Here is a 13,464-nt window from a genome sequence, read left to right on the forward strand (position 1 = left end):
ACTAAAAGAAAAGTAGTGGTGACATTAGCTAAATGAGTTTGTTTAAGCTGGGTACAACCTATCTTGTCTCCTGTCATAAGCCCTTTTTGGACATAAAAAACAATATTATGGTTTGGTTGTAGTGTTGTACCTCATACTGGTTTTATTGTTTCAGGTTCCTATTGTGAGCAGTGCAGAGAAGGAGCCACATACGCAGGTGCAGTAATATCTCCCAACTTAGAGACCGCTAAAATTATGCGAGTTCCTCATGCTACGTCAGTGTCTGACTGCATCACAGCGTGCTGTGACCTCTCGGGTTGTGACTTGTCCTGGATGTTTGAACGGCGCTGTTACATTGTGAACTGCCAACACAAAGAGAACTGTGAACCTAAAAAAATTGAAACGGTGAAGTCCTATCTAATCTTTGTGCTGAGGCCTTCTCAGAGGCCAGCCTCGCTGCTGGGATTTGGACAGGTGATCCCAAGCATGGTCCACTCTGTGGGACGCCAGAATGAGCCATCTGAGGAAGTGAGTAGCCTGAAGGAGCTGTCTTTGCTTGGCAAAGATCTCAGCCTTGAGGAGATACCTGAATACATAGATGACTATAAAGACTTGGAGCAGGACCCCTTCCAAGTGAGCATCAAACACGAACAGAAGGAGAGCACGGATTATGCTGACTGGGGCCTGATGGTGGCAGGTGAAAATGGTTTCAACTCTTCAGTGGTTGATGATGGAGAGAATCAGGAAGACTTTCCTGAAAAGGAAGGGGAAGCTGTAAAAGATGAAGGCCTTGTGAATAAAAACAGCTCTGAAGCGAGCTCTGTTATTGAACAGCACTACACAGAGAGGTTGTCTTCTCTCCCAGGGATTACACCATTACCTGGGAAGACATCTGGAAGCAGAGCAGCTGTTCAGCTGCTTGCACAACCCAATGATGCTTTGCAAGAAGAGGTACGTGTATCCCTCAAGAAGCAGGCAGAGTATGGTGAGGCCACTTCACAATTCTTTTGACGAATCAAGTTAGATTGTTTTATAATGCAACCATAGAATTCAAATGACTTAGTCCTGTTATAGTGTAGAAAAGACTGAAGGGGTTGTCTTAATAGGCAGATAAATTGCTGAAGGACACTTCTCTATCAGATAATAAGGAGCAGAGCTGCTTCTAGGGTACTGTGGGGTTTCCTTGGAATTATTCAGATCAGTAGGCTCGAACCTGTCTTAATAGAAATGTTTTGGTATTCTGCCCTTCTGACACTTGGTGATCCAAATCCAAGTTGTAAGCTCAGCAGTAGTAGTGCCCACCAGCATCCACAGAGCAAGACCGGTAAGCATCAGTTACTCTATCAATCAAATTTAGCATGTTCTATGGTTTCATTTTACTAAATGCCTAATGGTGTTATAGATGTAATGGTGCTGAATAAATAACTTTGATAATGCTTTTAAAATGTGAGAGAGAGTCAAGGTACTTAAGGGAAGGAACAGTGGTTTCTTTGGACCAGAACGTACAATGGCATAAATTGGAGAAGTTTTTGTTCTCAGATTCCTTTCCTTGACTCTGGCAATAATAAATAAAGAACCTAAGTTAAATATCTGTTAAGTACGTAAAGCCTAATTTAGATATCTAAGATATGCGCTTGTTCTCTATTTATGCCAATGGGTTAGATGGTTTCTAAAGGGTCTCTGTCTCCTGCAGAAAAGAGTCTGATCAGTGGGAAAGTTGAAATGGGCTGTAAAGCCATCATCTGCTGGGTTTGACTCATCCCCAAAATCGAGAGGGAAAAAGTAAAAATTACGTGGTGTTGTCTTGATTGCCCTAAATTCCATCAGGCTTTGTAACCAACAGCAGCCTCTCTCTTGCTGTAAAAACAATTTATTGCCATTGTTGCAGGGAAGAAAAAGACATGAAAACAAGGAAGTTGCTTGAAATCCATGATATCTGAGGTTCTTGGAGGGTATGACCAAAGTGGCAGAAGTGTAGGCATGGAGAACATCTGGATGCCATCACAGCCTAGAGATGCAGCAGTTTCTGGACTCTGCTTTGAGATCTAGATATCCTGAGAACTGCGATTCTTGGGACGGCTCTGGGAGTGCTGTGAGGAACATGAGAGGTGCTGCTTGTCGTGGTTCCGCTCGAGTGGGCAGCCGAGTGCCACCTCAGCCGCTCTCTCACTCCCCCTCCTCAAAGAGGAATGGGGAGAAAATATGATGAAAAGGGCTCAAAGGTTGAGATAAGGACGAGAAGATTACACAGTAATTATTGTAACGGGCAAAACAGACTTGGCATAAGGAGATAATAAGATTTATTGCCTATTACTAACAAGCAAGAGAAGTGAGAAACAAAGGAAAGGAACCAAAAGCACCTTCTCCCCCCATCCACCCTCTTCCACCTCCTCCCCCCGAGTGGCGCGGGGGAATGGGGGTTATGGTCAGTCTACAGCACTTCTTCTCTGCCGCTCCTTCTCGGTCACTCTTGTCCCCTGTGCTGTGGGGTCCCACCCACGGGATGCAGTCCTTGATGAACTGATCTGGCGTGGGCTTCCCACAGGCAGCAGCTCTTCCAGAGCTGCTCCAGATATGGGTCCGTACCACGGGGTCCATCCCTCAGGAGAAAACTGCTCCAACCTGGCTCCCCTACGGGCAGCAGCTCCTGCCAGGTCACCTGCTCCTGCGTGGGCTCCTCTCCACGGGCTACAGGTCCGGCCCGGAATCTGCTCCGGCAGGGGTCTTCCACAGGCGGCAGCCTCCGTCGGTGCAGGGCCACCTGCTCCACCGTGGTCTCCTCCACGGGCTGCAGCGTGGAGCCCTGCTCCACCGTGGTACTCCATGGGCTGCAGGGGGACATCCTGCTTCACCATGGTCCTCACCACAGGCCGCAGGGGACTTCTGCTCCGGCACCTGGAGAACCAATTCCCCCTCCTTCTGCACTGACCTTGGCGCCTGCAAGGCTGTTCCTCACTCCCTTCACTCTCCCAGCTGCTGTGTGGCGCAGTGTTTTTTTCCCTGTCTTAAATATGCTCTCACAGAGGCACAAAACAACATCGCTTATTGGTTCGGCTCGGGTCAGCAGTGGGGCCCTTCCCAAACATGGGGCAGCTTCTAGATCCTTCTCACAGAAACCACCCCTATGGCCCCCTGCTACCAAAACCTTGCCACGTAAACCCACTACATTCCACCCCTCGCCTCTGTTAAAAGCATATTTAAGACTAATCACAATATACTCTTACTTTACAGTTATCACAACCTTCACAAACTTCACCTACATCAAAAAAGAGAAAGAATTCACCACACCAAAAAAAGCATAACATCATCACAGCACCGACAAGGTGGACATGGGGCTGCAGCCCGTAGAGGACATCTAGCAGGGACTGGAACCTCTAAGAGCTTCTCAAGAGCTCTGTCAGCTGTTCTTGATCAAATGGTGATTTGTGGCTTTGCTGCAGCAGAGCAGATCTGTTCTCATCTCTAAGGGATGGTGCAAATACAGCTTTATGAAAGCTGAGATTCCATGCTGTGTGGTGGTACTGATATAGATGGCCCAGCCTTCTTGGTGATTTCCTTCAATGATTTTTGCCATCCCAGCTAGGATAGAAAGGCTTTGCTTTTTTTCAAGTACTGCCGATATGGACAGGAACTTAAAATGAAAAGTTCAACGGAAAGTTCATAAAGGGGCAAGTGCAGGGTCCTGTACCTGGGGAGGAATAACCCCAAGCAGCAGTACAGGCTGGGGGCTGTCCTCTGGAGAGCAGCTCTGCAGAGAGAGACCTGGGAGTCCTGGTGGGCAGCAGGCTGACCGTGAGCCAGCAATGTGCCCTTGTGGCCGATGGGATCCTGAATGGATCTGAGTGTTGCCAGCAGGTCAAGGGAGGTGATCCTCCCCCTCTACTCAGCCCTGGTGAGGCCACACCTGGAGTACTGTGTCTAGGTCTGGGCTCCCCAGTACAAGAGGGACATGGAGCTACTGGAGGGAGTCCGAGGAGGGCTGCAAAGATGATGAGAGGACTGGAGCACCTGTTCTATGAGGACACGCTGAGAGAGCTGGGCCTGTTTAGCCTGGAAAAGAGAAGACTGAGAAGACTCATCAGTGTGTATAAATACCTGAGGGGAGGGTGTTGAGAGGATGGAGCCAGCCTCCTTTCAGTTGTGCCTAGCACATGGATAAGAGGCAATGGGCACAAACTGAAGCACGGGATGTTCTGGATGAATTTGAGAGGGCACTTCTTTCCTGTGAGGGTGACAGAGCACTGGAACAGGCTGTCCAGAGAGGTTGTGGAGTCTCCTCTGGAGATACTCAAAACCTTCCTGGTTGCCAACCGCACAATGTGCTCTAGGTGATCCTGCTTGTCGAGGGGGTTGGACTAGATAATCTTCTAAGGTCCCTTCCAACCTTGGCCATTCTGTGATAGTTGTAAGTATTGTAGTTGCAAGGTGTTCTGGCAGTGCTCTGTTAGCAGATTTGTAGAGGCTTGGTGGGATATCACTGGGAAGCTGTTTGTGAAATGACTCTTAAGGGATTTCAGTTAACATAGAGCAATCTTAAAAATGTTAAGCTGGAGAAGCAGAAGGTTTTGAGAAATTGCCAAAGCCTTGTTTCCCTTGTACTTTCATTGTTCCCCAAGTGGGAGCCCTTTGAATCTGGACATCTGTAGAGAAACTAAGATGGAAACAGTTACAGCAAACACCCTTCCCTGGCCTTTCCTAGGCTCAGCTGCTGTCCAGACACCTCTTCTCTCCCCTTCATAGTCTCCAGTCCCCTTCTTTTTGCTAAATGTTATGCTCCAGTCCCTTTGGTGAGGTGTCCAGATGCACAGGAGGTTTAGCTCAGTGCATAGCATTTTCCTTTTGTGGTTTATTGTTTCTTTGTTCTGTTTTGCCACTGCTTCTTCTTACTAACATGTTTCCTTAGCTCAACCGTAGGCTTTTCCATGGGCTGTAAAAGCTCAGTAACATGAATACATTTAGAAATCTGTACAGAGTCACTGTCAGGCAGCCCAAAGCAGAAATCTGCAATGCTGCGTGTTCTTAAAGTGATGTTGTCGTCCACTCCCACCCCCCCCCGAAAGAAGTCTTTCTCTTCTTTCATTTTCCTTTCATTTTTCACACCACGTCTGCTCCAGTATTGCTCTCAGTAATACCTTTTCCTTGAGAGATTAAAGAGATCAATTTCTGATACTGCCCCAGTCCGCTTATCTGCTGACTGTTTATGTTCTCAGTCTCAAGCTTTTTGGCTGTGACAGCGCCACAGAACACCTTTTTGACTGCAAAGCCTTGCCTAGGCTTGAGGAGTGAAGAGTTGGTTGGTGCTATTGCAGAAGAGTGTCTCAGGAAAGGTGTGACTGTGCCCTGTCTGCCCTGCAAAGCCTGGGTGCCTGCTTCTCAGCTGATAGCCTGGCCAGGGGCCAGGAGAGGAAAAAAGCCAAAGGATTCTCAGAACAGTAGATTTCTATTGAATTTGGAAGGCAAAGAAACCCTTTGCTTTGTCAAAGCATGGTAAGATTTTGAAGATGTAGGATGGAGTGCACTTTATTAGTAGTGAGGAAAGAATGTGAAAGAAATTCAGGAGTGAATCCAGGACTGAGCAGATGTAGTAGGAGAGGCAAGGATCCTGTTGTGTGTGTGCACTCAGAGAGAACAGTGATAAAGTCTGTGGCCTGTGGAGAGGCCTCTGGTGGAGCAGGCTGTCCCACTGCAGCCCATGGGTCCCACATGGAGCAGATCGTCACGCTGCAGCCTGTGGAGGAGCCCCCAGTGGAGCAGGTGGATGTGGCCTGGAGGAGGCTGCGGCCCATGGACCAGGTGGCAGAGAGTGACATGAAGGAGCAGTGGAGATGAAGCTTCATGGATTGACCGCAGCCCCCAGTCCCTATTTCCGTCCACTGCTCAGAAGAGCAGGTAGAAAAAGGCGGATGGGGGAGAAGATATTGGAGTTTGTTTTTTTGATTGTTTCTCACTGCTCTATCTTGTTAGCAACAAGTAATAAATTTTATTAATGTCCTTATACTGAGTCTGCTTTGCCTATGTTGAGCAATCTACCTGTCTTTATCTCAACCCTTGAACCCTTTCCATCATATTTTCTACCCCTTTCCATTTGAGAAGGGGGAATGAGAGAGCAGTTGTAGTGGAGTTCAGCTGCCCAGCTGAGTGAAACCACCACACTACATAAATCAGGCAAACCCAACATGCTGTTTAAAGAAAAGCATACCTGTGAATCTGTGAATGTGAAATACAAGTCATAAATGACACTCAATAACTCATTTTGCAGGTTCCTACGCACTCCCTTCTTTCAGATGAAGTGGAATTCTCCCCAGGTGTGTCAGAGAAAACCCAGACTCCCACAGTGGCCCCAGAGAACATCACCGAAGGTGGGGTCGTGCTGCTTCCCACTAATATTGTGCCATCTGAGCCCATGCAGCAGTTCCCAACTCCTGCTACTGCTCCTAAAGCAGGTAATACTTCAACATGGCTGGAGATCTGAGGGGTACCTGCAGGTTGGACAGCAGGTGGGGATAGCTTTTACTACTGGCAAGCTTGCATCCTGTTGTTATAAGCTCTTTATCCAAATGCAGCATCATCCCACTTCAAGCATGTAGTCCTACAGTGCAAACTCAAGAACCTTCAGCTTGTTCTTTCTGAGGAAAAATTCTGACCAAGCCTAACATCAGTGGGAAATTATAACTCAATTAAATGCAGTAACGTTAAAAGCAAATTAAGAGCATTTTCTTAACAGGTTATTTTTTTTAAATTGGTGAGAAATACCTAATACTTCCTGGAGTTACACAGTAGTTTCCTCTAGCCACTCTTCTGTGTTTGTGTGACTGCAAAATATTGTTTGCTCTCAGAAACTCATCAGTAGGGTTCCCACCATGTATAGTGGTATGGTATCATGAAGCTGAGCAGGGGGAACATGAGGAAGACCAGCCCTTAATAGAGGAGAACGTGGCCACTTCATCCTGAAAAAATATTTTACCCTAATTTTACTCTAATTTCAAACCTGGAAGAAGGCTTATCAGACTTCCAGCTACAGAGGAAAAGTTCTTATTTTGAAAAATATGTGTTTAATTGCTCTGTCCTCTGTAGTTGCATTAAATTCTGTTTATATGTTAGTCTATCTCCTTTCTCATGCTGAGTTTCCTGCATTCCTATGTGCCCTGACAAAGGGTTAGAAGGGTCACAAGAACCAGGGAATCACAGATGTGTGCTCTTCTGTGCTCCTGAGGGACAGGGAGGGCTAAGCCCTTTGCTTCTTGGTGGAGCAAGTCTGGTTTGGGACATTCCTAGCACATTCTGCCAAACTAAAACATGCCAGCCAGGATAGCAGTAGGAGATAACATAAGGAGACAAGCTTCAAGAGGGATCCTCTCCAAGACAATGGATCATCATTACCACTGAGTGTTGACTAGGCAGCTCCTCCTCTACCCTCACAGGAGAAGGCTGAAGAGGACTCAAAAAAGAGTATGGAAGAAGCAGCTGAAGTTGTGATGAATCTCACTGGAAGTACTGCTTTGCGCAAGGATTTCCTCAAATTGCTTTGCACAGCCCTACTGTCTCAGTTTAGGAGACAGTCCCTCCTCCTGCTTTGGTCATCACCTTCACCTAGCTGTTTTGTTCTCATCACATGTGGAAGTGAAAAGATTTTTTAGAAGCACAAACCTCCACTGGTGTCAAGGGCAACTTCCACGAGCAATTCTGGACCCTCACATTTAAGTAGCAGCAACAGAAAGTGTACTGTCAGCATAACCTTTTTGCTTCATCCCTTTTTATGCCCGTCAGCTGCCACAGCTGAGTAGTCTCTTGCTCATCATGTGAAAGTTGGACACTTATATGTAGATACTAGTGAGTGTTGCTTTTGGAGTACCTTTATTCTGTAGACTCCCTGTAGTCACAAACACATTTAAAACCTTTTAAAAACAGGTCTATGAGAATGTTGCTTGAAGATGTGCTTTGGTATGTTTCTGTTGGGGCTTGGGTTTGTAGACTTCAGCATTTGGGGAAGAGAAAAGAATTTGCACAGATGAGAACTGTGAGGGTGTTCCTGGATGACATGTAGACAGACTGTGCAGTTTAGCAAGGAAATAACTCTGCTGCAGTAGCAGAATTTTTAAAAGTGACACGATGAGCTGGACACTTAAGCATGCCTATTCAAGTGCCACACAAACATAGAAGCTTGTTGGTGGAGAAAAGGCATGACACTGGTTTTAGGATGGACTATGTTACTTAATGAAGTTTAATGAAGATTCTTCTGGTGCTGATGGCTCCTTTTTGTCTTTTTTTGTTGTATATGTTTGAACTCCTGTACTTTCAACCAAATATTAAAAAAATGCATAATTCTTTATGCAGAGAAATGTTAACTGTGATATACAAGAAAAATCAGAACTCATCTGTCTAAAGCAGGCGAGTGTAGGTGAATATTTCATATTTGTGGAAGAACAATTGTCTTGAATAGATCAGTAAAAAGTGAAGGAGCCGTAGTCATGATTATGACAGATTATTAATTGATTATGTATCAGGATTTTTTTTATTTATATTTGCCTATTCACGGCAGAGCATTTGTCAAATTTTACTTAATCCATTGCAAATAATACTTGCAATGGATATAAATTTTGTATCTTCATCTTTATAAACATAATGTACTCATTCTGTCTTAGATATAGTAAAAGAACTTGTTGTATCTGCTGGAGATAACATACAAGTGATGCTACCCAAAAATGAGGTTGAACTGAATGCCTTTGTTGTCCCACCACCGCCTACAGGTGAGTTGAATGGCCTTGCCATACAGGAGATGCTCACGCACTACTAGCCTGTAAATGTAGATAAGTCCCAAGTGATGTGAATGTTCATGCTTTAGAATAAAATCTAATATTCTCCTTCTACCTTTTTTTGTGGTTTCATCTGCAGAGAGCATTTCCTCCTTTGGATTTTAGAGATTTTGGAGTGGCTTGTATTTTCAGAACTTGAACTAATTAGCCAAATGATTCAGTAAGAAAGCCCATGATTTCTACCAAAGGATGATGCGGCTAAGGTTACAGCATCTTGTTGTTAAGCAGAGGTGTGAAGAACTAGGTTCTGAACACAACATTTACCTTAACACTACCAGTTTCTGCACTGCAGCAGCAAAGAATGTGTATTTCATAGGTGGTGAATGTTTTACACAGCTACAGGTGAAGCTGGTTTTTAAACTTATTTGTAAAGGCTGTTAACTTCGTTGCTACTTTACCAAGTTACAGCACACTGTGGAAGTTTAACTTGTATTCATAACACTTCATTTTGCTGACTCAAATAATTGCAGTCATAGTTTCCTGCTGCAGCATTTTAGCTGACTGGTGAACTTAATTTCTTTGCTTCTTGGGCTTATCTTGAAGGCAGAGCTGATTATTCTTACACTATGTTATTGGTCTTAGAAACAGCCTACAACTATGAGTGGAGCTTAATCAGTCACCCTGCTGACTATGGTGGTGAAATGGAGCACAGGTACACCCAGACGCTGAAGTTGTCTCATGTAAGTGAGCTGTAAGTTCAGGCCCATGCAGTGTGTACAGGAATTTAACCTGTAATGAAGAATACCTTTATTTGAGGAATTCCAATTACTCTCAGTTGTCTTCACTTGCATGTGTCAACAGTTCTTTTTCAGATTTCCAGAAATGCCTCTTTCAGAGTGCTTTCATAATTTTCTGAGATTGAGTAAAAATTCCAAAGTATTCCTCACCTCACAAGGCAGTAACCAGTGCCTTTCATGTATGTGCTTATTTGAAACCTAGAGTTTCTTTTATATCAAGATTTTTCTACGTTTACAACACAATTAACAGATTGTATGCAGACTGCATCTGTATATTTCACCATGTAACTGGATTTGTTCTGTGTATGTCTCAGTTATCGGTGGGACTTTATGCCTTCAAAGTGACGGTTTCTGGTGAAAATGCCTTTGGAGAAGGTTTTGTAAATGTCACTGTCAAACCAGGTAAATCAGTTGGCTAAAATAATTAATTTCTTCAACTCCAGTAGTATTATCTGTCTTCATAGTAGTCTGTCAGTTACTGTCTGCCAAAGACATTTAGTAGTACAATCATGCAGAGGTGTAATTCATGTCTTGCTGTCTTTAAACCATTGTAAGTAAGTGCAGCTGAGGATCCTGCTTACTGCATTTAAGTGCTCTCTAGCCTGTGCCCTCCTGAGGCAAGACCTGAGAAGGCATCATGACACCTTCTGTGGTCCCTTTCTCCACTAAACCTAGGATCAGCAAGTAGGCATTGAACAGGCTGTAGCTGTAAGTTACAGTGCACAGGTCTGTCTAAATCATACCAGATGGAAGTGGCTGCAGCAGAAGACTGTTGCCTAAGTGCACTGCTCTTCAGTAACCTTCTCAGTCCCTTGTCCAAAAAGGACTGCAGATGCTGCACAGCTGTCAATCCTAGACTTGGATCACTGGGGACTGTTGATTTGTTGTTACCAGATTATCTTTGCCTGGGTCTTCACAATGCTTTCCGTCTTTCTTACAGCAATCAGAGTTAATCAGCCACCTGTTGCTGTTGCTTCACCCAAAGTACAAGAAGTTTCTTTGCCTACAACTTCCACCTTCATTGATGGCAGTCGTATGTACTAGACCAACCTGTATTTTTAATATACAGTTAGAACACTACTGTTTATCAGTAACAAATGAAATTCCTTTGCAGTGCACTCACAGAAGTTCCCTGAATCATGATTCATGTTGAGAATTTGAGTCCAGTTATGGATGATTTTTAAAAAGATAATTAGATAAAATGTTTGTATGGTATGAGGCTGAGTAATATTGGTTCTGGAATGACCTGTACTTTGAAGTTTTTTCTTTCTGCTGTTCTGCCTAGCTACAGAAAATGTGATTTGATTGTGTTTAAATAAATAAAATCAAGCAGTACGTGTCAAGACTATAAAAATCCAGCCTTCAACTTGGGCAGTGTGTTAGAAGCTGCTACATCCAAACAGCATATGATCTTAGAGTATTTTCCTGTCCTTCCTGGAATCCCCATTATGGGCCTCTGTGCCAGTCTGGGTTCATTGCAGACACCTGTCATGTAAGATACAATGAGATGTCTGTGAGCTTGTTTGAAGTTAAGCGAAGGTTTACATTTTTGTATTTACCAAGAAAAAAAAAATGGGAATATGTAGTCATTCTACTTTCATGTGCAGTGAATCTGACTGAGATTAACTTTATCTGTGCGTGAAGAATATATATTTTTTTATGGTAGAGCAAACAAAATGTAACTCATAATGTGTCATTCAGTAGCTGTGGTACACAAACTCTGTTTGAATATGCTTGTAAAGATTATTATAGAACACTGGTTAGGGATAAGTTCATGAGAGACTTTAGTATTCATACAAGCTATTGTTACAATATACTGATATGTTTTTCTTTAATTCATGTAGAAAGTATAGATGATATGAAGATAGTGAGTTATCACTGGGAGGAAATTAAAGGCCCTTTGCGAGAGCAGAAGGCATCTGCTGACACACCTGTCTTGCACTTGTCTAAGCTTGTTCCTGGAAACTACACTTTCAGGTATGCCTGTGTAGATACTTCCTTTTCAGGTTATAAGTCTTTCTTTGATGTCAGCTAGATGAACTGAAGAAACCCCCCATTATTCAGGCGGAAACAGTTACAGACCTGCTACTCCACCTGTACTCTCACAAGGCCATTGAGCCAGATAGGATCCACCCAAGGGTGTTGAGGGAGTTGGTGGATGTGATTGCTGGGCCGCTTTCCACCATCTATCAGCGGTCTTGGTTTTCTGGAGAGATCATGGATGACTGGAGACTTGCTAATGTGACGCCCATTTATAAGAAGAGTCGTAAGGAGGACCTGGGGAACTTCAGGCCTGTCAGCCTGACCTTGGTGCCAGGAAAGCCGATGGAACAGGTCATCTTGAATGCAATCACACTATACCAGTGGGGGGATCAGGGCCAGTCAGCATGGGTTCATGAAAGGCAAGTCCTGCCTGACTAACCTAATCTACTTCTATGACTGGGTGACCCTCCTGGTGGATGAGGGAAAGGCTGACGCAGTCTGCCTAGACTTCAGCAAGGCTTTTGACACGGTCTCCCACAGTATTCTCCTGGAGAAGCTGGCAGTCCATGGCTCAGACAGGTACAGTCTTTGCTGGGTTAAAAACTGCCTGGACGGCTGGGCCCAGAGAGTGGTGATGAAAGGAGTGAAATCCAGCCAGTCATGAGTGGTGTTCCCCAGGGGTCGGTGTGGGGGCCCATCCTCTTTAATATCTTTATTGATGATTTGGATGAGGGAATTGAGTGCACCCTCAGTAAGTTTACAGATGACACCAAACTGGGGGGAAGCGTCGCTCTGCTGGAGGGTAGGAAGGCCCTGCAGAGAGACCTGGACAGGTTGGGTTGATGGGCAGGGGCCAATGGGATGAGATTCAACATGGCTAAGTGCTGGGTCCTGCACTTTGGCCACAACAACCCCATGCAGTGCTACAGGCTTGGGGGAGAGTGGCTGGAAAGCTGCGCAGAGGAAAGGGATCTGGGGGTGTTGGTCAGTGCTCACCTGGACATGAGCCAGCAGTGTTGCCAGGAAGGCCAGCGGCATCCTGGCTTGTATCAGAAACAGTGTGGCCAGCAGGACCAAGGAGGTGATCATCCCCTTGAACTCTGCTCTGGTGAGGCCGCACCTCAAGTACTGTGTTCAGTTTTGGGCCTCCCAGTACAAGAAAGGACATTGAGGCCCTGGAACGTGTCCAGAGAAGGTCTATGAAGCTGGTGAAGGGCCTGGAGCACAAGTGCTGTGAGGAGCAGTTGAGGGAACTGGGGTTGTTTAGTCTGGAGAAGAGGAGGCTCAGGGGAGACCTTCTTGCTCTCTACAACTGCCTGAAAGGAAGGTGTGGGCAGCTGGGGTTCAGCCTCTTCTCGCAGATAACCAGTGCTAGGACTAGAGGTAATGGCCTCAAGTTGTGCCAGGGGAGGTTCAGGTTGGAAACAGGAGAGATTTGTCAGAAAGAGCAGTCAGGCATTGGAACAGGTTGCCAAGGGAGGTGGTGGAGTCACCGTCCATGGGAGTGTTCAAGGAAAGGTTGGACCTGGAGCTTCAGGAAATGGTTTAGTGGGCAACATTGGCAGTAGGGGGATGGTTGGACTGGATAATCATGGAGGTCTTCTCCAATCTTAATGATTAAATGTTTGTTTGGTTTTAAGCTCATGTCTACCTCCTTAAGGAGCTTCATTTTTTTTCTGTATGCTCTTCACCTTCATTTTTCACAGTAGAGAGAGATAGGGACAAGTTTCATTAAGAAGTGCTTGCTGTGATTTTTTGATACTGGTGTGATGATGTTTTGCAGCACAAAGTGACACCTCGTTTTGCATAGGAAATGAAATAAAATGAAATAACCTCCCACTTCCTGCAACAGTAAGTGGGAGAGAACATCTTTTATTTCTTTTCAGCTTAGAACTTGGCAAATGTCCTGACATGAGACTGCAGTCAGGATGTGAAAGTCATCCCCTGAGTGG

The 13,464-nt window shown here is 45.0% G+C and overlaps 1 protein-coding gene and 1 long non-coding RNA gene across 5 annotated transcripts in view; both read left to right on the plus strand.

Moving 5' to 3' along the window:
* LOC311431379 overlaps positions 1-13,464 on the plus strand; it is a 401,329-nt gene that overhangs the window by 359,379 nt on the left and 28,486 nt on the right. The gene's annotated exons all lie outside the window — the stretch shown is intronic.
* KIAA0319 overlaps positions 1-13,464 on the plus strand; it is a 54,619-nt gene that overhangs the window by 16,452 nt on the left and 24,703 nt on the right. For all 4 annotated transcript variants that reach the window (XM_084509690.1, XM_084509692.1, XM_084509691.1 and 1 more), the window contains exons 3-9: positions 155-930; positions 6,239-6,422; positions 8,622-8,726; positions 9,375-9,472; positions 9,844-9,931; positions 10,470-10,562; positions 11,374-11,506. In XM_084509690.1, coding sequence (XP_084365816.1) covers positions 155-930; positions 6,239-6,422; positions 8,622-8,726; positions 9,375-9,472; positions 9,844-9,931; positions 10,470-10,562; positions 11,374-11,506 — 1,477 coding nt within the window. The remainder of the gene's footprint in view (positions 1-154; positions 931-6,238; positions 6,423-8,621; positions 8,727-9,374; positions 9,473-9,843; positions 9,932-10,469; positions 10,563-11,373; positions 11,507-13,464) is intronic.

Source organism: Aythya ferina (genome assembly GCF_964211825.1).
Source record: "Aythya ferina genome assembly, chromosome: 2".
NCBI classification, from domain to species: domain Eukaryota; kingdom Metazoa; phylum Chordata; class Aves; order Anseriformes; family Anatidae; genus Aythya; species Aythya ferina.